The sequence below is a fragment of the Catharus ustulatus genome, chromosome Z (assembly GCF_009819885.2).
Source record: "Catharus ustulatus isolate bCatUst1 chromosome Z, bCatUst1.pri.v2, whole genome shotgun sequence".
NCBI lineage: Eukaryota > Metazoa > Chordata > Aves > Passeriformes > Turdidae > Catharus > Catharus ustulatus.
The window spans coordinates 38,766,848-38,791,207 of record NC_046262.2 but is presented as its reverse complement, the minus strand read 5'-3'; the positions used below and the strand labels follow the sequence as shown (position 1 = coordinate 38,791,207).

At 41.3% G+C, this 24,360-nt stretch overlaps 1 protein-coding gene across 4 annotated transcripts in view; it reads left to right on the top strand.

The window, feature by feature from the left end:
- Positions 1–21,779, top strand: part of AGTPBP1 (ATP/GTP binding carboxypeptidase 1) — an 84,711-nt gene extending 62,932 nt beyond the window's left edge. For all 4 annotated transcript variants that reach the window (XM_033086203.2, XM_033086201.1, XM_033086204.2 and 1 more), the window contains exon 27: positions 18,213–21,779. In XM_033086203.2, the coding sequence (XP_032942094.1) occupies positions 18,213–18,390 (178 nt within the window). In that variant the 3' untranslated portion in view covers positions 18,391–21,779. The remainder of the gene's footprint in view (positions 1–18,212) is intronic.
- The last annotated feature ends 2,581 nt before the right edge of the window (positions 21,780–24,360 follow it).

Below are 24,360 nucleotides of genomic sequence, written 5' to 3'. Positions count from 1 at the left end.
AAAATTAAAACCATATGAAATAGTTGGGGTCACAAAAGAAATTTATAGCCTCAGTAACCAGGTTACTAAGTTGCCAGTTCTTAAAGCTGTAGTAGATAGGCTTGCAAATGTATTAAATGTATGTAAGATGCATTCATTGCATCTTTCCATTCATGTAATTCATCAGTGAAGTATCCGCATGTACATGTGGATACTTCAGTAACTAAGGATGGATAGCAAATAAGGGATTTCGAATGTACAAGCATATTTTTCTGATAATGTGGTTGACAGACTTATAAAGCTGAGTTCCAGAACTGAAAAAAAAATCATTGGAAAGCAGCAAGATTTACATGGTATAATATTTCTACTGATGTTGGCTGTAGCTCCAATTTAGCTAAGGCAATAGAGTGGAAATTTGGGGGAAAAATGAAATTTGTTACTGCTTTTGGACAGCTGAAACAAGGAAGTGCTTGACAGTAGGACTTACACTGGATATAAGATTAATAAGCAATTTTTCTTTAGGCTGTGAAAACCTAGCAGAGCTATGGGAGGGCATCTGTGATGCCCTATGCCAGTGAAATAATTTTTTTTCCCCTCATTCAGACCCATCAGTGTTCATGCAATGTTGAGTATTGAGAGAAACTGAAGCTTGTTCATGCTTACCATTTACAGATAATAATGAAAAGTGAAGCATAAGCTGAAAGTGGTAGGATAGAAGTAAGAACAGGAGGATGTCTTAAGAAAGTGGTTAAAAGTGTATGAATAGTAGCTGTGATCTGCTGGCTCCAGTGATGGTTGGATCCCCCCAGTATCATTTGCTCACTAGTTAAGCATCAGGATGCTTATAATGACTGAATTTTTACTGTCAGAACAACTTTTGTGCTTGGTTAAAGCTGAGTTAGTGATTCCTGGGAAATATAGTGTCAGAAATTGGGTTTGGGGTGACCACTTCTGTAAGTGTGTATGTAGTAAAATAAATTTTAGGGGACATACGGGCCCACAGGTGAATGGGGCAGGAGCCCTGGTGATGCAGGACATGTAAAAGGCTGAGGTGCTGGCTGCCTTCTTCATCTTAGTGTTCACTAGAAAGATTGGTTCTTGGTGTGCTAAAGACCCAGGCACGGGGGAAGGATTGGAGCAAAGAAGGCTTATCCGTGGTGGGAGAGGAACAGGTTGGAGAATACATAAGCAGGCTAGTCTTACCTCAGTCCAGAGGCGCTAGCAAAATGCACTCGCAAGTACTAAGGGAGCTCTGATGCCATTGTGAGGCCACTCCATAATTTTTGAAGGATCATAGTGATTGGGACAAATGCTTTTGAAAATGGAAGGAAATCAGATGTCCTGCCTGTCTTCAGGTAGAACATGGAGGAGGATCCAGGAAATTACAGGCTGGTTAGTCTTGCTGTGATCCCTGATAAGATGATCGAACAACTAATCCTGGAAAGTATTTCCAGCTCCTTGAAGAGGATTTTTTCATGAGTAGTCAGCATGTGATCCTTCCCATCTCCTCAGCACTGGCGAGGCTTGCATAACTGGAGAATTGGGCTGTTGAGTACAAGAGTGTAGTGGACATACTGGAGATATTCCAGTGAAGAACTCCTAAGATGGATGTACCTTCCACGGCGGGGAATGCTGAGAGAGCAGGGTCTGTTGGTCTGGAGTGGAGGAGGCTCAAGAGGCATATTATGAATGGATACAGATACCTGGAGGAAGGGAGGTTGTAAAGAAGGTAGAGCCAGGCTGTTTCCAGTGTCTGCTGACAGGCTAAGAGCACAAACCTTAGGGGAAATTGCATTAACCATTATATGCATAGAAAGGTGCCCTAGTTTTGGCTGGGAGAGGGTTATTTTTTTGCCTCAAACAGTAAAGGGCCTGGCCAGACCTAAAGTTGTTTGATACCATCTCACCTCACTTGTCAGGGACTGGAGTAAGAGAATTATTTCTGGTCAGGCAGGTGAGAGAAAAACTGGCAGGTAAGGAGTGTGGTATTGTTGCACTTTCTCTGTAAATCATTACGTTGTGTTTTATCTTTTGTTATTAATATTGTTGTTGCCTTTATTCTTCCTTTCTTCTCTCACTGCTGCTTCCAGTAAATTGTATCTCGATTGGTAATTTTCACCTTTCTTCTTCCAGTTCTTAACTCCATTCCTGGAGAGGGTGGGAGGAAGGAGAAGGGGAGGGGGTGGAGTAAGCAAGCAATATCTGTTTTGGGAGAGTCTTGATGGGGACACTGAGCCATGACACATGGCTCTATATATATGTACATGTATTTGTTGTGAGGATGCTCAAACAGTGGAACAAGCTTCCCATGGAGGATATAGAGTCTTACCCCAGGGGATGTTTGAAAGCTGTCTCGATGTGGTCCTCAGCAAATTGCTCTAGGTGGTTCACTAGAGCAGGAAGGTTGGACAAAATGCCCTCCTGAGGTCTCTTCCAAGCTCAGCCATTCTGTGAAAATGGAGAAAAGTCTTCAAGTCTTTTCTCAAAAGGTACTGGTGTTTTGGGCACTTCAAATTTGAGTGCTAGCATAGATAATTAGAATATGAGTGCTAGTGTAGGTAATTAGAATACAAGGTTCTAAAAATGACAGATTAGTTGCATTTATCTCTCTCAGAACTTAAGCAGCCAAGATACTATTCCCTTGGGATTTTCTGTCATACATGCCATCCTGGTTCCATCCAGGACAAGGTTAATTTTTGCAGTAGCTAGGAGGGATGTTATTCTATACCACCTCATATCGTTGTCAGATGCAGGAGGAGGGGACTCTCTTTAGGGAATAAGGGGTTCCTTCCAGTGGAGAAAGCATGGCAAACAGAACAGTCTGATACTGTTTATTGTTGAGGGATTTCTCTGTGGATAATTTCTTATATCTTTTGTTATTAATATTGTAGCTGTTACTCTTCACTTTCTTACCTATTGCTGTTACCAGTAAATTGTTCTGATCTCAGCCTTTTGTGATCACTGCCTTTTGTCCCTCCAGCTGGCAGGAAGGGTAAGTGGCACGTAGTTTTGCGGGACTACTGAATTGAAAAACACTCTTCCTAGACCATGACATATGCTTTAATAATTTTGTAAATAGTAATTCTTCCATAAATACAGGTTGGCTGTTAAGCAGTTTCACTTGACAGCTATTGTGAATGACCTCTAAATGATAGCCTTTCTGCAGCACATTTCTAATGTGCAGCACGTTTAACTTGGAAATTGTGTCTACATGTTAAACCTATTTATTATGCTTTTTTTTTTTCATTTGCAGCTACAATTATATGTTAATGAGACTGTAATATTTTTCCCATTTCTGTTATATCACTGTCAATTTTATTAGAACTAAAGCTTCAACATAAATATGTCTCTTTGAAATTTTTAACTTCAGTTACAGAATTTTGAATCAGGATGTGGTTGTGAGCAATCAATCCATGAAGGGGGCCTTAAAAAACAGCCCCAGATTTCCATGTAACTTCATATTACTGGCTGCCTCAGGCATGGGATCTCAATCTTCTGTTGTGTCTTGGGAGAAAGTTAGCATCCTAGTTCACAGGTAGCTAGTTGCTATTCTTTGGAGAAAAGTTACGAGCTGGATTTCTGTGTTAATGTTACTTGTGGTGGATTTTCTTTACAAGAGCACCTATAGAATTGAGGAATGTCACACGAGTAGTATGACATCCTTAGTATTTGCTAGAAAGCTGAAGACACATCAAAAACACTTCAGTATCAGATGAGATGTCATGCTTGCATTCTGTTTGATAGCAAACGTTGATAGCTGAGAAAAGGAACAAATGGAAACACATAGCTTGTTTTAATATTATGAAATAAAGCAAATCCTGGTATATGAATAGATGCACATGGTTTGGGCTTTGTTTACCAGCTAAAATACTTTATCGATCCCACTATTTCTAGAAAATTATTATGCATGAAAATTAATTGCATGTGAAATACAATCATGCTGGGGGCAAGGGCAAACTGCCTCTGACTTGATTTATATTTCATTTCTGGGAGTGAGTGGCACAGAGACTGTTTTAGCGTGGATTTTCAGAAAGCAGTGATAAAAGACTATAAACATTGGCTACATATGAGGACAGGTAAAATGTAACATTAAGCTCATAATAAGCTTACTATTATTGAGACTCTATGTGGAAATATTTATAATCCTGATTTGTGAAGAAAGTAACTAGTACTCTGGAACTTAAAAAAAAAAAAAACCCAGCAGGTTCAGTTCCATCCAAAACACTAGGTCGTGAAAATAACTTCATTCAGTTTATTAAAAATGAATTTATACCTAGAATTTTTTTTAGATGGTTTCCCCTAGCATGACCTTTGGGTGTTACACAGCTACAGATGATGAAAGGTGATAACCAAGTGCTTCTTCACTAAACAAATTAGGAGAGTGGGAAAAAAAAATCAAATTCTGTGCATGTAGGAGTTAATATTTTTAATCAATATGGAGCATTGACATAAGAAATGTTGAAGTTTATTGGAGGAATCTGTTAACATCTGTTTAAGTTTTTTTACGTCCTGATAGCTTTATTTCTTAAAGTCATTAAATGTAAATCTAAGAACACTAAAACATAAACCAGAAAAACACACAGCATGAAGTGAGAAAATAGGTATATTGTTCTCATTATTCACCTAGCAATACTGAATAACTGTGTAAGAATCTGTGATGAATAAAGTGAATGTGTGAGTTCTAAAATCTTAATTTAAAATATGGCATTAAGACTGAAATGTGTTGTGTATTTGTACCTGGGTTTCTGAGCAATCTCGTGTCCCTGCGCACAGTAGGTGCATTGGAACTAGATGATTGTTAGGCTCCCTTCCAACCCAAGCCATTCTATGATTCTATGTGTCCCGGTTTAAAGGGACAGTATTACCAGGAAAAGGAAATTCAGGAACTCACAGGCACAACAAAAGGTATAGGTTGGGAATAACAACTCTTTACTGATATATTTATAAGACAAACGAAAACAGCATCAGCTATATGAAAGGAAAAAAAAAAACAGTGACAGAACAGAACGGAATTCAGTCCCAGTCCCTTTTTTTCAGTCACTGATGGCTCTCCGATGGAGCAGGGCAGGCGGCTTCTCAGTCGCGGCTGCTGCAGGGGCAGGGGAGGGGGTCAGGTGGCCTCACTGCCCCAGGTGGAAGAAAAAGGTGAGGAAGGAATTCTGCTCACCGTGGGCGTCCCAGTTCCCAGTTGTTCAGAGGAAAGCAGGAAGCTTTAGCAGTCCAAATCCAAGAAGCCTGATCCCAACCGGAGAAATGGAACCTCTCTCCTCCAATTCGGCCGGCGAGCTGTAAGAGTTCTCCTACCCCCAGTGTCCTCTTACTTGCCGAAAACAAAAGCAGGACTCCACCTTTCCCTAATGGGGCCATCAGCTTGCTTCAGCTAGTCCTTTGTCTCCAGCTCTTAACGGCTAATAGGAGAGCCATCCCGGCTAGTTTAACGTAATAATGGGAAAAATTTCTGAACCTCGCCAACCCACAACATTATCCACCCCAAATTTTTTCCATGCTAACATACTACATTAAATTAGAACCTTTAAATTACATACATACATGCAGTTACAGACACAGTATCATAAATACTTCACCCTAGGACAAGGTCTCCTTGGGGTATGCATCGGGTTTCTCCATCCTTTTGCATCACCCACCAGGTACAACCTGGTCCTTGAGCAAAAACCACCCCACGGACAGGATTGTCTTTGTTGGAGGCAGAGTTCACCCAAACAGTTTTCCCTAGCATACCTCTCATGTGTACCACTGGAACCTTATCCCCATCTGGTGTTCCCAAGAGCTCAGATTGGGCAGGGCCTGCTCGGTTAGTGGAACCTCGGGTATTCACTAACCATGTGGCCTTTGGTAGATTACTTTCCCAGTTCTTGAAAGTCCCCCCACCAAGTGCCTTCAAGGTGGTTTTAAGCAGGCCATTGCACCATTCGACCTTCCCAGCTGCTGGTGCATGGTAGGGGATGTGGTACACCCACTCAATGCCGTGTTCCCTAGCCCAGCTGTTTATGAGGCTGTTCTTGAAATGAGTCCCGTTGTCTGACTCAATTCTCTCAGGGGTGCCATGCCTCCAAAGGACCTGTTTCTCAAGGCCCAGGATGGTGTTCCGAGCAGTGGCATGAGGCACAGGGTAGGTCTCCAACCATCCGGTGGTGGCTTCCACCATGGTCAGCACGTAGCGCTTGCCTTGGCGGGTTTGAGGCAGTGTGATGTAGTCAATCTGCCAGACCTCCCCGTATTTATATTTGGACCAACGTCCACCATACCAGAGGGGCTTCACTCGCTTGGCCTGTTTGATGGCAGTGCACGTATCACAGTCATGGATGACTTGAGAGATACTGTCCATGGTTAGATCCACCCCTCGGTCTCGTGCCCACTTATACGTGGCATCTCTGCCCTGATGACCTGAGGCGTCATGGGCCCATCGAGCCAGGAACAATTCTCCCTTGTGTTGCCAATCCAGGTCTATTTGTGACACCTCTATCTTTGAGGCCTGATCAACCTGCTTGTTGTGTTGGTGTTCCTCATTTGCCCGACTCTTTGGGACATGGGCATCCACATGATGAACTTTCACAGGTAGCTTCTCTACCCGGGTGGCAATGTCTTTCCACTCGTTGGCAGCCCAGATTGGTTTTCCCCTATGTTGCCAGTTTGCCTTTTTCCACCTTTCCAGCCAACCCCACAGAGCATTGGTTACCATCCATGAGTCAGTATAAAGGTAGAGCTTTGGCCACTTCTCTCTTTCAGCAATGTCCAGGGCCAGCTGAACAGCTTTGAGTTCAGCAAATTGACTTGATCCACCTTCTCCTTCAGTAGCTTGTGCAACCTGTTGTGTGGGGCTCCATACGGCTGCTTTCCACTTCCGGTTCATCCCCACGACGCGGCAGGAGCCGTCGGTGAAAAGAGCGTAGCGTGTTTCATCTGCTGGCAGTTGGTTATACGGTGGGGCTTCCTCAGCGCGGCTCACTTGTTCTTGCTCCTCATCATCGGCGAGACCAAAATTTTCACCTTCTGGCCAGTTCGTAATTATCTCCAAAATCCCAGGGCGATTTGGGTTTCCGATGCGGGCGCGTTGCGTGATGAGGGCAATCCACTTGCTCCATGTGGCGTCGGTGGCGTGGTGGGTAGAGGGAACCTTTCCTTTGAACATCCACCCCAGCACTGGTAGTCGGGGTGCCAGGAGGAATTGCGCTTCCGTCCCAATCACCTCTGAGGCAGCTTGGACTCCTTCATAGGCAGCCAAGATCTCCTTCTCTGTGGGAGTATAGTTGGCTTCAGACCCTCTGTAGCTCCGGCTCCAGAATCCCAGAGGTCAGCCTCGAGTCTCCCCAGGCACCTTCTGCCAAAGGCTCCAGGACAAGCCATGGTTCCCGGCTGCAGAATAAAGCACATTCTTTACCTCTGGTCCCGTCCTGACTGGGCCAAGGGCCACTGCATGAGCGATCTCCTGCTTGATCTGGGCAAAGGCTTGCTGTTGCTCAGCACCCCAGTGGAAATCGTTCTTCTTACGGGTGACCAGGTAGAGAGGGCTCACAATCTGGCTGTACTCAGGAATGTGCATTCTCCAAAAGCCTATGGCACCTAGGAAAGCTTGTGTTTCCTTCTTGCTGGTTGGTGGAGACATTGCGGTGATCTTATTGATGACCTGAGTGGGTAACTGGCGCCGTCCATCTTGCCACTTTACTCCCAGGAACTGGATCTCTCGGGCAGGTCCTTTGACTTTGCTCTTTTTAATGGCAAAGCCGGCTCTCAGCAGAATCTGTATGATCTTTTCTCCTGGTGTTATTCCCTCACAGTAGGTGCCATTATTAAAGTAATCCCAAAAACATGCATTTAGTGTGTGGTATCCCTGAATCCATGTACCCGCCGTCCAAAGGAAGTTAAAAATCCATGAATTCCTCACCTTATCAACCCATAAAGCAAGTTCGATAACAGTCACAGTAGCCTTAGTTACAGGGCCCGTGCTTATGTAAGGGTTTGCAAATGGGAGATATACATGTATGAACACGTGCAGCCCAAACCAGATTAAACTGGACCACATGTTGCTAGCACACACAAAAAAAACAATCTCAGGCAACTGAAGAACTGTTATTCCTTAACCTCGTGCCACACGTTCCGGGCGCCAAGATCTGTCCCGGTTTAAAGGGACAGTATTACCAGGAAAAGGAAATTCAGGAACTCACAGGCACAACAAAAGGTATAGGTTGGGAATAACAGCTCTTTACTGATATATTTATAAGACAAACGAAAACAGCATCAGCTATATGAAAGGAAAAAAAAAACAGTGACAGAACAGAACGGAATTCAGTCCCAGTCCCTTTTTTTCAGTCACCGATGACTCTCCGAAGGAGCAGGGCAGGCGGCTTCTCAGTCGCGGCTGCTGCAGGGGCAGGGGAGGGGGCCAGGTGGCCTCACTGCCCCAGGTGGAAGAAAAAGGTGAGGAAGGAATTCTGCTCACCGTGGGCGTCCCAGTTCCCAGTTGTTCAGAGGAAAGCAGGAAGCTTTAGCAGTCCAAATCCAAGAAGCCTGATCCCAACCGGAGAAATGGAACCTCTCTCCTCCAGTTCGGCCGGCGAGCTGTAAGAGTTCTCCTACCCCCAATGTCCTCTTACTTGCCGAAAACAAAAGCAGGACTCCACCTTTCCCTAATGGGGCCATCAGCTTGCTTCAGCTAGTCCTTTGTCTCCAGCTCTTAACGACTAATAGGAGAGCCATCCCGGCTAGTTTAACATAATAATGGGAAAAATTTCTAAACCTCGCCAACCCACAACACTATGATAAACAAGAAACTACAATTTTGTTCACAGAACCTCCACTATTAGCAGTAAAAGTGTCATATAATATTTTAGTTTGCACATTATCTTCTTTTATTCTCTGCCAAAGGGATCAATACTGCCATATGTAGAATTAAGAGGTGGTCCCATTCTTTTGTTGCCACAAGCTCAGAAGCAGAGTTTTGCTGTATACCTTAGGTCTTATTTTTAAAATCTTGTCAGCCAAGGTGTGCATTTATTATTTACTTGAATGATAGAAATAGAAATGCACAAAGAGCCTCTGTCCAGCAAAGTTTGTAAAGCTGATTTCTATACCTCTTCAGAGAGTCATGGGTCAGAACATAGTCACACGGTTTCTTGTTTTATATGCCCAAACTTCAATTCTCACTATTCTTTTACAATGAAAGAACTGCTTGTACTTTCTTTATTACTCACATGATTTGCTGCTTTTTATTTGCCATTAGAGACAAATGAGGAGCTACCTACAGAAAAATCAGGTAAAGACGTCATCAATAGGAACTATAAGACAGAATATTTTTACACAGCTGTAGCATTCCTGTGGAGTTAGACTAGAGCAATTACTAAGATTGTGATTATTTCCTTTATTTTTGGATATTGCTGGTATTACTTTTTGCCAAAGCACAGGTTTAATGCTTTAGGGACTAGCCAGGCAAATTTAAACACAGAAGCACTGATTTTACTTTTTGCAAATAATTTTGAGGGTTTCTCAAATTCTTTTTGGTTTCCCAGGTTGTAACTATAATGCCTAAGTACATGTTAATATTTTAGAATATATTGCCAGTATTTCATTACACATAGGCTGAATTGTCATGACTTAATTTTGAATCATGTCTGAAACAAGACAAATAAAGCAATAAGTAGATTTATTTCCCACTGGTGGTGAACTTTAACTTTTTATGTGATTAATTGAAAACTTAATTTTTCTTTAATTATTTCCAAACCATTTGACGGTGTTTTCATCCAAGTTCAAAATGGAAGAGATTAGACTAAATGTGATACTGGTCTTGTATTGAGAGTTACAGTTGTTGTGCTGACAGGTTTCATATGGTCTATATGCAGTGAAACAAAAACATATGACTGCAGTCATAACTGTTACAACTTACTAGATTTATTTTCTGCTCAAAAACTTGACCACTTTTTGGAAATTTTACTTCATGTCAATGATTCTTTAGAGGCTCATTGGTGTGTTCTAGAACATGGTATGGTTGTGTTTGTTAATTTGATTCAATTATAGCAGAGAAGCAGACTGAGCTTTGGGAGCCAGCATGTCTAGAAAATGGTAGAAAAGGCAGACAGCCAAAAGGAGCTGTGGGAAGGGAAAAACTTGATGAAAAATCCATTTCCTGCACTTAGGCTTACACTTGAGACAAACCATCAGACTGGTGAGGCAAGGAGTGAGGGGTATATGCACTGGGAGTGTGTATGAAGTGTTGCAAGGGATTTCTGTCTAGGTTGTCAGATAAAAACGGGTTTTGTCCTATTTTATGTCTCTCCCTCTTAATAATGCTTACATTTTGCCCAGACATTTGTATGCTCTTAATCTTCTTCACCTGGGAATAAAGGTTTTTTCTTTCTTACTCTCCTGCAGGGTTGGAGCTTTTCTTGGCCTTTCTGCTAGTACCTTAGGAGTACAGGTTTGTTAAAAAGAAGGCATCTTATACTGCAGCTTTTGTCCAGTCTTCCCTGTTCCAAATGTTGGAAGAAAAAGCTATTAAAAATCAGATTCAGAATTCCACTTGTGGGCCTGATAGCCCATGCACCAGGCCCCTCCTCTGGCCTTAGTGGAAGTGATTGCTTTTAATTCTGTGTAGACTGTAGCATCAGAGTATTGTTTGTCTTCTCTAGGGCAAAAAATGGAAACTAGTAATCAAGAAAAAAACCAAAAAAACAATCAAAAAAGTGATGAACAGCATATATATTCTTCATACCATTCTTTAAGCATTCTTCTACTCCTGGTGGTATGATCCAAATACTACTATGGGCTACAGTTAATGATTTATCACAATTGATTTGATTCAGTTTTGAATTTCATAAAATGTATTTCAGGGTGAGAAAGGTGTTGATATTACTTGTGATTAAGCTGTGGAGTAAAATTTTGTAGCTCTAAATGTGAAGATAGTTAAAAATAATAATTAAAGGGAATTTGGATATCCAGCTTCTTATGGCTTGGAAAAGAGTTAGATGCATTCTCCCCTTCAACCTTGGAAATTCCCTTGAGAAAATATCCTTGTTAAAAATATCCTTGTCTTGAAAAACACATAGGTTAAGAGCAGCTGAACTGAACAGCACTTGTAATTGCATGTGTGATGTTGCCTCCTGCAGCAGGATTGCTATTCTCCAGGAGAGAATATAGACTCTAAAGAGAAATTAGAAGGGAAAGTATGGAGAAACAATTCCTTTGTGATACTTTATAATTGCCTTTCTTATCTAAGTTTTTTTCCCTCCCATGACAATGCAGTTTTAAAAGAAATCATTAGTACTTCAGAATTCTCTGTCCATTCCTTCCCAACTCCCCATGTAGCTGCATCTCTCCATACTTTTGACAGGGAATATTTCTTAATTTTTTGTTCCAAAGTTGTAAGATGTATATACATCCCCTGTAGTGTCAAAAAACTGCTGATCTCCATGGGGTTGAAATTGGTAATGGTTACGTCTACCTTGTGGATTAATTTTTCTGTAATTGAGTCTTGTGATAGTGAAAAATCCAAGTATATCTTTTATGGGACAATTAAAATATTATTTTGAAAAAAAATACCATGTTAGTGAAAAAGTTTATTAAATTTTAATATGTTTGGAGCATTAATGTAAATGAAAAACACATAGTAGGTTATTGTTCTAAACAATAATAAAATCATAGCATGGCTTGGATGGGAAGGGACATTAAAGGTCATCTAGTTGCAACCTCCCCTGATATGAACAAGGTTGCAGCCCTCTAGATGAGGTTTCTCACGGTCCCATCCAACCTGGCCTTGAACACTTCCAGGGATGGGGCATCCACAGGTTTTTTGGTCAACCTGTTCTACCCTCACAGGAAATAATTTCTTCCTAGTATCTAATCTAAATCTCTTCTCTTTTAGTTTAAATACATTCCTTCTTGTCATATCCCTTTCTGACTGTGTGAAAAGTCATCCTTCCTTTCTCTTGTAAGTCCTGTTTACGTACTGGAATACCACAGTGAGGTATCTCTGGAGTTTTCTGTTCTTCAGGCTGAAGAACTCTAGCCCTCTCAGCCTGTCTTCATAGGAGAGATGTTCCAGCCCTCTGACCAGCTTAGTGACCTCCTCAAAATTCATTCCAACTGGTCCATGTCTTTCTGGTGGTGGGCACCCCAGAGCTGGATGCAGCACTGCAGTTGGGATCTCACTGGGGTAGAGCAGAGGGGCAGAATCCCCTCCCTCACTTTGCCGGCCATGCTGGATGCAGCTGAGGATGTGCTTTGCTTTTGGGGCTGAAAGCTCACACTATTGACTCATATCCAGGTTCTCATCCACTGGGCTTTGTGCAGGGCTGCTCTCTATGACTTCTTCTCACAGTCTGTGTTGATGTCTGGAATTGCCCTGATCCAGTTACAGAACTTTGCACTTGAACTTGTTCGACTTCATGAGGTTCTCTTGTGCCCTGTCCTTAAACTTGTCCCTTTAGATGACATCCGGTCCTTCTATTGTGTCAACTACACTGTTCACCTTTTTGTCATCTGCAAATTTACTGCAGCAGCACTTCACAAAAACTCTCTGCATCCATCCAGGCAATTCCTTGCCTATCAAACAGTTACACTCATCAAATCCACATCTCTCCAGTTTGGAGATAAGCATGTCACGTGGGACCACACTGAAGACCTTACAGAAGTCTAGGTTAATGACATAGACTGGTCTTCCCATGTTGATTGTTAGATTGTGGATCTTTCCATTTATCATAGAAGGCTATCAGATGAGTAAGTCATTATTTGCTCTTCTCCAAAGAAGTGTCCAGGTGTGGAGAGAACAGTCTGTGCTCCTGATCCCTTCGATGTCTTTCCAAGAGACATGAAATCCTTTTTGATTTTTCACAATCTAGTTGTTGCAGCCTCATTTAACTCTACATGAAGGAGCAGGAGTGGTTGATTAGTCCTCTGATTTTACCAGTCTTGGTAGCCTCTTTGGAACATGATGAATGTGGCCCTGATAGGCAGCAAATCTTGCTAGAGAGGTTGGATGGTAAATGGCTTCTTCTACACATCTCAGTAAGGATTCTCCAGTAATTACTGTGCTTCATGTACTTTCGGTGGCACTCATTCTCATACGAATGGTTGATTGTACCAGTTTTGTAGCATTGTCTTTTTCTTGTTCTTGACTACTTCTTGTGGAGCTTTCTCCTCCCAGCCTCATAGTGTCATATTTGTTATGCAGGGGCAGTTTGGTAGCCAGGGGGAGACTTTCTTTTGCTCCAAGCAGAGATGAGAGTCCAGTCTCCCTTGCCTTACAAATCAACCAAGCCTGTCTCAGGGTTGAATGCTTCTGTTTCCAAGGTCTTAAAGCAGCACTGTCTCTGCCTGTGTCAGTGCATAATCCCATGCATCTGTCTCCTGCTTGGATTCCCAGATAGTATGCTGCCTGATGAGCTCCTCATACAACGTGGCAACCTGCACAAAAGGCAGGTTATCTGTCTGGGTGCACTTGCAGCCATGGCACCTACCACTGCCTTCAGGGCCCAGGGGGACTTTCAGATTATGGAGTTCCCTGCAGCTGAGGGTCTAGGTAGTTCTTTTAGTCTTCAGCAAGACTTTTTGGGTCTAGACGTATACCTAGGCTGGCTGTGGTTTTTATTGATTTTAGCCTGACAGCTGCAATGTGTAGATACCATTTTTTTTTAATAGAAGAAGACTGTTTCCTCTTCCTGCCCAAGCAGAATTAAGTGGCCTTTTCTGTGTGCCCTTCCTGGAGAACTGCTGCACGGTGTCCTGACCATGGCACCACACCCTGGTCACTTGCACTCTGCAGGGCCATTTAAATCTGCTGGCACCACTCACACCAGGTCAGCCTCACTTACGAGAGCTGATGGTTCCTGGCAGGTCTCTCAGCTCTTACTCATGTTTCTCTGACTGTGGAGGCCCTGCCCAGCTCGTTCTAGTGCTCAGCCCCCAGAGCTTGCCCTGGCTGCTGCTGCTGTTGCCGCTGTCACTGCTGTGTGTGCCTGACTTCAATAATTAAAGTATGTTTTAAGTCATAATAAAAAAAGATTTTAGAAAACTATTGTATTAATTCCTAAATTCAGTGTATTCAGTGACAGGTGATGAAGAAAATACTCTTTTAAATGAAAGATATTCTTAAAGTTTTTCATAAGCTTGAAGACCATAGTTTTATATCAGGTGTATTAATCAGGCATTTAGGCATTCATTTTTCTACCCATGAAATATTGTTTAGGTAAGATACGCAGAACTTCAAATTTTAATAAAGTATTCTCTTTTAACAGCCACAACTTCAAAGAAAATACACAGATTGTGGCATCCCTTACGTTACAATACTGGAGGTGTGGGATAAACAACCTCTGTTAACCTGAGAAAAATAACAGTTTCCATTTAAAAGAAAAAGCGGGAGGTGTAGGAGTAGAGGAAGAAGGAATATTGAGTAAGTTAATTAGAAAGACCTCAAGGGAAAAGTTAGGAAATTAAAACCAATAGAATCAGCGTGACAGAAGCTAAAAATATATCTTACAAAATACACTGAGGGTGGGGAGCAGCAGCGAGGCAAATAAAGAATTTGATTAAACAGTAAGACATTTTTTCAGGTATTTGATTTCTGTATTTGTGATCCAGCCTCTGTAAAACAGTGGAGTAATAACTACACTTCTCAGACTCATGCTAACCTTTAGAACAGAGATTACTGAGAAGTTAAATATTCAAGGCTAACATTTGCTACAACAAAAGCAATTGCATTTCCCAACGTGTCATGGGAAAGCAAATATACAAGTGGTATGTGACACAGTTTGGATACAATTTTATGAGAAATGAAAACCTAAGAAAGGGAAAGTGGAAAAAATAACCTTAGTAAATATTATAGTAATCCTTATTTTGAGTAAAAACCACTTGAGAAGTTGTCGTGTGTTGCTCTGGATGGTAGTAGAAAGCTAAGACTATTATGAAGTAGATTTCAGAGACAGTTTTTATTTTAAAGGTTTTTGTAGCTTTTTAAGTAAAATCTTTTCTAATCTTTGATCTATTCTAATGATACTTCTCTTGAATAGAGAAAATAACATATAATGTTGATTTTTGCTTTACTAAATGTGAAATGTATCCTTTAGTTCTGGATTGCATGTGCCTGAGCAAATGTGTTAGAGCAAACAGGTTGGCATTTTATACTGTTCATAGTGCCTGAATTTTCAGAAGTTTGGGGCATTCCTACATGTTTACACATACGTAAGTAGGTAAATTCATGCAACTATTAAAAAAAAGTATATTGAATAAATATACTTGTGTGTTTTTCAAGACGATGTAACATAGGACATACTATATGAAGTGGCAAAACACTTTTAAGAGGTGAACTATGTGGTTTCCTTGTGTGTCCAGTTCTGTATTTTTTGTCCACAAGGTAGGCTTTGTTGGTTACCTTGTCTTAACAGGATCAACTATGTTAGTTTAGTATCCAAATAATGACACTTTAAAAAGTGGATAGAATCTTTGAGAGCTTTATTATTCTATATTATACCTCACTAAGATGAATTTTAAAAAGTGATTACTATAATGCCTTACACATCCCATTGTCACTGCTTGAATATTTCTCCTTGACATAGCTTGTTGCAGTTTTTTGTCAGTGTACAGAATTATTACATAATATTGGGTCAGCATTCAGATTTAATGGCTGCATTTCTTGTGCATTACACAGTTCATTTTCCAACTGAAGTGTGGATTCCTTGCATACAAAAATTTATTAATCAGTACCTGCTTTAAGTGATTAAAAGCACAGATTGAAAGAAATTTGTGATTTGTCAGAATGTGATACATCTGGTAAAGTCTCTTTCATTTGTTTCTTTAAATAAATAAAACATTTAAACTTCTTATTTCCCTGATTTTTTTTCCTTAGATGAATTGTTGGTAGGTGGTGACTTTCCAGGGCAGAGAGCATCACAGGAGAAAACACAAAAATGTTGTATTCCTTTGCTGGTTCTCCCACAGGTGCCTCATGCAAAATGTGTACCCTTATTGTATGTTGGGTTCCTCATATGTGAAATTAAAGAGTCTTCTTAGCAAAGATCCTGGTTATTTTCTTCATTCTGTGTCTCTCCTAAATGGAAACAATTTTGTTTTAAATACCCAGTTCATTAACCAACAGTGGCTTATTGCCCTAATTACAGCTTAAATAACCTATAAACTATTTTGTTTTGTGGAGCTTTCTGTTTCAAATAGCTAATTGAGTACAGTTTGTTTAGTGAACCATGACACAGATAGTTTTGAATGTAATTTTTTTTCCCACTAAGCCAGGGAACAGTTTTTCTCTCAGTATTTGAATTAACTGTCAACAGTAAAAAATGTTACAGTGTGGCATGTCATTGAGGTTACAGGTAGAGGAAGAATACTGTGAAATTTATTTATAATGATTAGAGATAGCATTTCAGATTTCAAGTGGTGCAGCTGAGCTCTTAAAAGGTCTTTAAAAAGAAACAATGATTAGTCCTTTTAATCACAGCCAAGCTAGGTTTTGTGTATCTTCAGAGAAAATTCGTTAAAATTATCACACAAATATTTCTATAAGTTCTGTATGATGTTTCTCAACAAGAACATTATCACTGTTTTGTATGAGTTCTGTGTGATTTGATTATTAGGTAAAATGCATTGCAAAACCTTAAAATGAATGTAGAAATACTTACGAAATATTTAGGCGTCCTGAGTGCTTTTAAGCAAGTAACTTTTTATGTCTGAAGTGAGTAAAACAAGGTCTGGAAAACACTTTTCTGCATCCTCCCTCATCCCTTCCTCTGTTTTACAGAGGTGAGAGGATCAGAAAGTTGTTGTTTAACCTCTTTCCAGTTAACACTAAAGGTGTTAATCTTCTTGTTCTTTGAGGCCATTAGTTATAAGCATAGATCATTCTGTGGGCAGAGCATCAGTTCACTAAGTGTATTGTCTCAGAGCTGCAATGCGTGACAAATTTTAAGTTTTACCAGGATGCAAATGTGTGAGAATCTGATGGGAGTCAAGTGATTTGTGTGGGAACTTAATTGTAGGTGTAACCATGACCCCTTGTTGCATCATCTCTGATACGTATAAAGTAATCTCTTACAGTGTGTTTCAGTAAAGTGTGTGTTTCACTGAAATACAGCAGTTTGTTTATACCCTACAGCAATGGCTGTGTCCTTAGGTAGTTGGATTCTTCTTTAGCACCCTCTGATACTGCATTTACATTAAGTTCTTATGGGCCATTAGTGTGGTGGATTTGTCATGGCACCTTTGGATAATTAGTTGTATATGACTTACAAATTACGGTAAGTTCACGAATACAAGCCGCACTGACTATAAGCCGCATCGCCGGGTGTTGGCAAACATTTTGTTCTTTGTCCATAAATAAACCGCACCCGAATATAAGCCGCTCTGTCATTTGCAGCGAGGACCTGTGTGCAACAAAGTTGCCAATTAGTAACAGAACCGCAGCAGGGCGGGGTTTACTGGCTCGGCTCGGGCAATGAGGGCTTGGGGCTGCCGACAGGGCTGGGTGGCCCAGCTTGGCACTGCCACTTGGCGGGGCCACTCAGGGCCGGCCGCCGCCACCGCTGGGCTCAGTCACCCTGGCCCGGCGCTGCCCCGTGGCGGCAGGGGGGGCACAGAGCCTGCCGGCACCCGCGGCGGCGATGGGAGGTGGGGATGTAGCCTACCTGCTCCTGCCGCGGTGGCATGTGGGGATGGGAGCCCCCCGAGTCGCGGGGCCAAGCAGGAGAGAGCTGCCCCTGCTTCCCCCGAGCCGCAGGGCCAAGCAGGAGAGAGCCCCGCCTTCCCCTGAGCTGCAGGGCTAAGCAGGAGGGAGCTGCCCCACCTTCCCCACCCCCTGTGCTGCCTGCAGGGAGCAGCTCCACCCACGGTGCAACAGAGTAACAATTTGTAACAATCACTGGCAAGTTGCTCAACTCGGCACCTCAGTTTCCACTTCTGGAGGTGGAAATGTCAGAAAATTATTCACATATTAGCCACTCCTGAGTATTAGCCGCATTTCCGGTGTGGGAGCCAAATTTTAGTTAAAATGGTGCGGCTTGTATTCGTGAAATTACTGTAGTTTGAGGCATTACAAACATGGGTTTGTCTCGCAGTTGTTTTACATGCAATTAAAAAACCAGGCCCATTTCAAGTAATCTGCCCCTTTCCTGAGATAATTTTTGGATTGCTGTATGTCAAGAGAGGGACAGACCACATGGTCTGAATGTGTTAATCCAAATAATATTTTTAACATGATTCATGGAGCTTCTTGTTTGTTATAGCCCCACTACATACGTGTTGGATGAAGATGAGCCTCGCTTCCTTGAAGAAGTTGATTACAGCGCAGAGAGTAATGATGATCAAGACGTTGAATTACCTGATAATACGGGTGATTATGAGGCAACTAATCAAGATGACAGACTTTCAGACTCAGATTCGGCAAGGATTCTCTTTTCTTGAACCAGCTTTGCTGCCAGTAACAGAAAATAAAGTATCCTGGATTTCCAGTCATATACTTCCTTGCTGTTTTCTACAAAGGGGATAAGCTTCAGTTAACATAAATAGCTGGGGCCTGCATAGCTCAAGGACAGTAAATATTTCTGATAAATTTGCATTTGTTTTATTTAAGGAGTTCTGTGTATTCTTTAAGTCCTAAATAGATACATTTATTTACCACTTCATTTTCTACTAAATAGTACTGCATGGTATTTTGTGTCCTTAAGCCCTATCTTCAGAAAAATGGATTATAATTTTTAGTGTGTCAAAGTACAGAAACTACAGTAATTTCATGACTATAAAGTGTACTGGATTATAAGGCACACTTCCAGGTGTCAGCAAATTTCCAAACTTTTGCCCATATAGTCATGAAATTATTGTAGTTTTCTGTGGTACAGTTGTTTGAGTTCTTCCTGAAAAGTACATATGTACAGATTTTCTAAATTAATTTATGTATGTCTTTGTATATGCGCGTGTGTATACTGAGATGAAGAGGTTATTTTTTGACATTATTTCAATGATACTTGATTGTGTTTGAAGCAATGTAGTGCCTGCTCTGAAACCATTCAATAATTACTAAATTAAAAATGAGAACATGAAGTATGATTTTTTGCACTTGTTTCTTGCTTCTTATGATTATATGGTTTTGCCACAGTATTAAGTGAAAATTCTTACTAATTTCTGTTCATAGGTCAGGAATTTTGCACAGTGACCAATGTAGCCTGTTTTGAAGATCTAGACTCTTGTAAAAAACTCACTTATAAAATAGGCATGATGTAATTTGAAGAAGTTTTCTTGTTAAGTGTACATGTCTGCAGGAAGAGGTCAAGTATGTGCACTCCATGTATATTCAGCTACACAGCTGCTCCGTTTTCTTGAATATGCACATAGTTAAAAATGTTCACTTTACCGGAGGTACATTAACTATATACCCAATTAACTGCTTTAAGGGGGATGGTGTATTTTGGTTTTTTGCCTGATTGCAACCTAGTGTTAACTCTGCTCTGATAAGGAGATTGGACTGTAACTTCCTGAGGTCTCTTCCAGGCTGAATAATTATTCTGTGGTTTTCTATTCTTCATGTTTAAAGTCAAGCTGTCAGGTATGGGATTTACACTTTTTCATCTTCTGCTATCATCTTCTAATTCTTATTGTCTCTTGCCTCTGCTTAAAATAAGATCTAATAGACAAACAAGAGTTTGTAGTACGTTGTTTGATATGTTTCGCAATGAAAAGTACTTTTCAAAAATTAGTTCTACTTGATGTGACCCAGTTGGGGCATTCATTTTCTTCTGCATGTGCCAGGGCTTTAAGAACATGAAGAATAACATTTCTGAGTTTTATCAGGTTTTTAACCGATTAGGATTTTCCATATGTTTGCTGTTCAAACTAAAACTTATTTGGAGGGGAAAGGTGTCTTCTGTAGAGGGATTAGAAAAAAATAAAATTATGAAAATTAATTGTATCAGTAATTTTAGCCAGGAGATAGATTTGCACCGGGATCTCTTCTTTCAAATTCAGCATTGTTTGGTAATGCCTGTCCATACTATCCTGATTCTGAAATTGGGAAAGGGGTTTTGATTGCTTGTTATATGTGACTGTATTTTTGTTCAGAGGCTTACGTTTGCATTAATTAACATGCAAAGAGGTGTAGGAATGGAAAACATGGAAAAGTTGGAAACATTTAGAGTCTTGTTCCTTTATAAGTTTTTCTTTGTAGTGAAAATTATCTTTCCTTGTGTTCTGTGAACTACATACTGTAAATAAGAAAATTTATTTTTTACCCTGTTGAAGAGGAGCCCTCTGCATTGAAAGTAGACAAATTAGGGAATCTGTCTAATGGAAGAATTAACCTTTCCACAGAATTTGGATTATTTTTTCAGTCCAATGACAGCCATCCAGAATGCTCATATTGCCCAGTCTAATGCTATTTATCTGCATAAATAGATTTTCATCCTTTAGGGCTCCTATTTCAGTGGGAGTATAATTGAAAAAAAATATTATTAAAAATTTCACTTAAATTTTAAAGAATACAGGATGCCACATGTTTGTTAACTCCATCATGCATGCCTTCTTAGGTTTCATTTGAATTTGTATTAATCTTGGAACGCTATTTTTAAACTACTGAAAAGACTAGAAATCTACTTCATCCATTTAGAAAATTGTGACTTAGTGGTATAAAATTGTCTTTTTCCTCCTGAGTATGTATGTATACTTGTTCTTCTCATGGCTCCTATAGCTTTTAATCTGTGCAAAAAAGAGTTGTCAGCTATATAATATCTCAGGATAACATGTTTATGCATCAGATTGTAAGTTATGCATTAGATGTCACTTTGGTGTTAGATGTCACTCTGGCATCTAGTTGGTCTGAGCTTCTACCAGTGTAATTCTAGTCAAGAGGTGAAACTTTTTCCCTATCTTACACATTGTTGAAAATGCAAAGGTCGTTACCTCAAGCATTTTCCAGTACTTGCCTTTTGGAAGGTAAAGTCTGTTCTTGCTCACAGGGATGCTAGTTCATGGGAAGACCTGCTGCAGTGAGAACTGCTTCATACTCTTTATCCCTTCTGCAATACCTGTAGCTATTGTTGCAGTGGTGTTGACAGACAGATGCTGGTGCCCCCTTTTGTGTGTTTTGGTAGGAAGTCTAGTGTTTAGCTGAAAAAGGAACAGCTAACACTTGAGCACACATTACATTCTGTGGCATTCACCCTAAAGAAATGGGCACAATGTTAGCAAATAATGGCAGCGTCTTGGACTGTCACAAGTCAGTCATCGAGCATGGTCTGTCCCAGACAATTGACTGGTCTTATTCTCTGTCTTGGCATTTCAATGTGGCTTTGGTTTTAAATTACGGTGTTTTCTGTAAACGTGACTGATTCTGTATAGGCAAAGAACATATCCCTAGATCTTCCTCCAGTAATAACAAACAATTAAGACTATAAATAATAATTACATATGTGTTATTTACTGTCTTGCTTCTATATAATTGCCAGATGATGAATTACTCTATTCCCTTTCCAGAAGTTATTCAAGTTGCATCACAAATTTTGGTACTGTGTCTTCACTGGGGACATCCCTGGTGTAATATAACTTAAAGCAGTTTGTGCCAAAATCTTATCTGGTCATTTTTGAGGTGGATATCTTTATCAGCCTGATTTACCAGGTAGTTTGGTCTGAATTTCAAGTAAGACTGCAGAAGCAGTAAACACTGTTCACAAAATGCAAAAATACAAGGTTTCAGATAATTTCTGTTGTAATGCTGTGATAAATATAATTGTTGCAGTGTTATTGTGCATGCCCCAAATACCAATACTTATTAATAAAAATGCATAATAAAGAATTAATTACAATCTTTTGCTTCCCTATTATTGGTTAGTGATTGAGGATTCCTCATCCTAGCTTTTGCAGCAATGTTCTTACCTGTAAGGAAGCAGCATGCATAGCATTTTTAAAACAGTATTTTGTTTTCTGTGAAGTTAACGTCAGTGTCCTATAGGCTTAGAGTAGCATTTGCATATTAATTGACTGAATTAAAATTGTCTAAAAATTTTTGAGATTCAGCAATGTTTTTAAGACTTAAGAAGACTGGATGAACCACAGTGATGGTCTTTGCAGAACACACAGAAGAGCCTCCTGATTAGAGTCTTTCCCTACCACAATTAATAGGATATTTAATCTGATTTAGGAAAGGCACAAGATTATTCCTCAATAAGTTGTCCCTTTATAATTCAACTCAGACTGCAGCTGAGCAGTTATTTTTACTATATATATTTTTGTAGTAGCAATTTTAAAATTTCAGCAATTTTTTTGAGGGAAAGCTCAAGATAAAATGAGATTATCTAGTTTTATGCGACTGTCTGAAAAGAGCAAGTGATTACTAGGAAGCATCAATGTAACTTTTGTAAGTATATTTGCAGTTTATTTAATGACACTTGTCATGTTACATTAAGTTGAACAGCTTCACAAACTTTGTTGTCTAAATGATTGTAAAGATGTACAATAGTCACAGCATCAAATTAGTCTTAGGATATCTTTCTTTTTTCAATGTTTATAAGGTTATTATGACGCAATTAATTTGAGATGTGAGCTCACCTCTTGTTTGCTTAAGTAAACTAACTCTAGATTGCTTTGAAAGATGGGCTTTAAATACAAAATGCCAAACAGCTGTGACGCCTAGTAAAGAGTACACTGTCTTGGTTATTTTCATCAGTATCATATAGAGAATTCATCTAGTCCCTAAACAATATTTCATAATTATGAAAGACATTCCATTATTTCTTGTTATTAGAAAAAGTTAGTTGGTGTAATATTTTGGCTTTTTTAAAACAAAACAAAAATCTCCAAACAAAAAACCCCCCACCAAAATGCAATAGTCTTAGTACACTCAGTACAGCTCTTATGAGAACACTTGTACAGCTTTTGAAGCAGTCCAAAAAGAGTTATTGGTGCACGATAGGGGTTTATCATGAAAGGAAATGACACACCAGAGGATTCACTGATCCAAATTATGCGGATATGAAATGTCAACCAGATGCTGCCTCTTGTTGCCCCTGCAACATTCTTACACAAGATGTTTGTGCTAAGACTGTGCCCTTCTTTTTGGCATGGGGTTATTTCTCATGCAGCTTTTTTCATGATAGAGTGGAAGATTATATACTCCCATCACCTCATTATTACAAACTACTGCCAATTTTAGCTGAATGCTAACTAGTAAAGGAATCTGACTAACAAAATTCCACAATAGTTTTTCCACACATTAAATGCTACTGTTAACATGGAGAGGGGATATTAACTTAAAATTACCTGAAATAGGACTTTTCTTTACACTGTCCCTCCAGACATATAAAGATAATAAATTACTGCAGTAGCATAAAATGCTCTTAGCTAATAGTATTGCATTCATACTAATTTTGTTCGCAAAAGCAAATGGACATGAAAAGATTTCAGTACAAACAAGACATGAAGCACAGAGTAAGGAAGACAAATGATCTTTAATACTTTGCATAGTACTTGCTTAATGGTACTGTATTTACAGTAATTTCACGAATACAAGCCGCAGCAATTTGACAAAAATTTTGGTGGAAACCCGGAAGTGCGGCTAATAGTCGGGTGCGGCTAATATATTAATAATTTTCTGACATTTACAACCCCAGACGTGCCAGCCAGAGTGCCGAGCCAAGCACCGACCAGTAAAAGCCGGCATTTCGCAATTGTTACAGTGTTACCGTGTCGCCCTGGCTCCCTGCAGGCAGCACGGGGGGCGGGGAGAGAGGCGGGAGAGCTCTCTTCCCTCCTCTGCCGCGGCCTGGGGAGGAGGGGGGGGGGGGCGCCGCCATCGCCACGGCCCGGGGAGGAGAGGTGGGGGGGGGGGGGGCGGGGGGGGCGCCGCCATTGCCGCGGCTCGGGGAGCCGACGGGGGGGGGGCGCCGCCATTGCCGCGGCCCCGGGAGCTGACGGGGGTAGGTGCCGCCATTGCCGCGGCTCGGGGAGCCGACGGGGGGGGGGCACCGCCATTGCCGCGGCCCGGGGAGCCGACGGGGGGGGAGCGCCGCCATTGCCGCGGCTCCGGGAGCCGACGGGAGCCCTGCGCAGCCATTGCCGCGGCCCGGGGAGGGGGGGGGAAGGGCGCGCCGCCATTGCCGCGTCTCGGGGAGCCGGCGGGAGCCCCGCGCCGCCATTGCCGCGGCCCGGGGAGGGGGGGGGGAAGTGCGCGCCGCCATTGCCGCGTCTTGGGGAGCCGGCGGGAGCCCTGCGCCGCCATTGCTGCGGCCCGGGGGGGGGCGGGAAGTGCACGCCGCCATTGCCGCGGCTCGGGGAGGAGGCGGGGTGCTTTGTCCACGCCCGCCGCCGGCGCCACGGGCGCGGGAAAGCTCCGTCCCCGCCCGCCACCGCTGCCGTAGGAGCGGGGGAAGCTCCGTCCCTGCCTGCCAC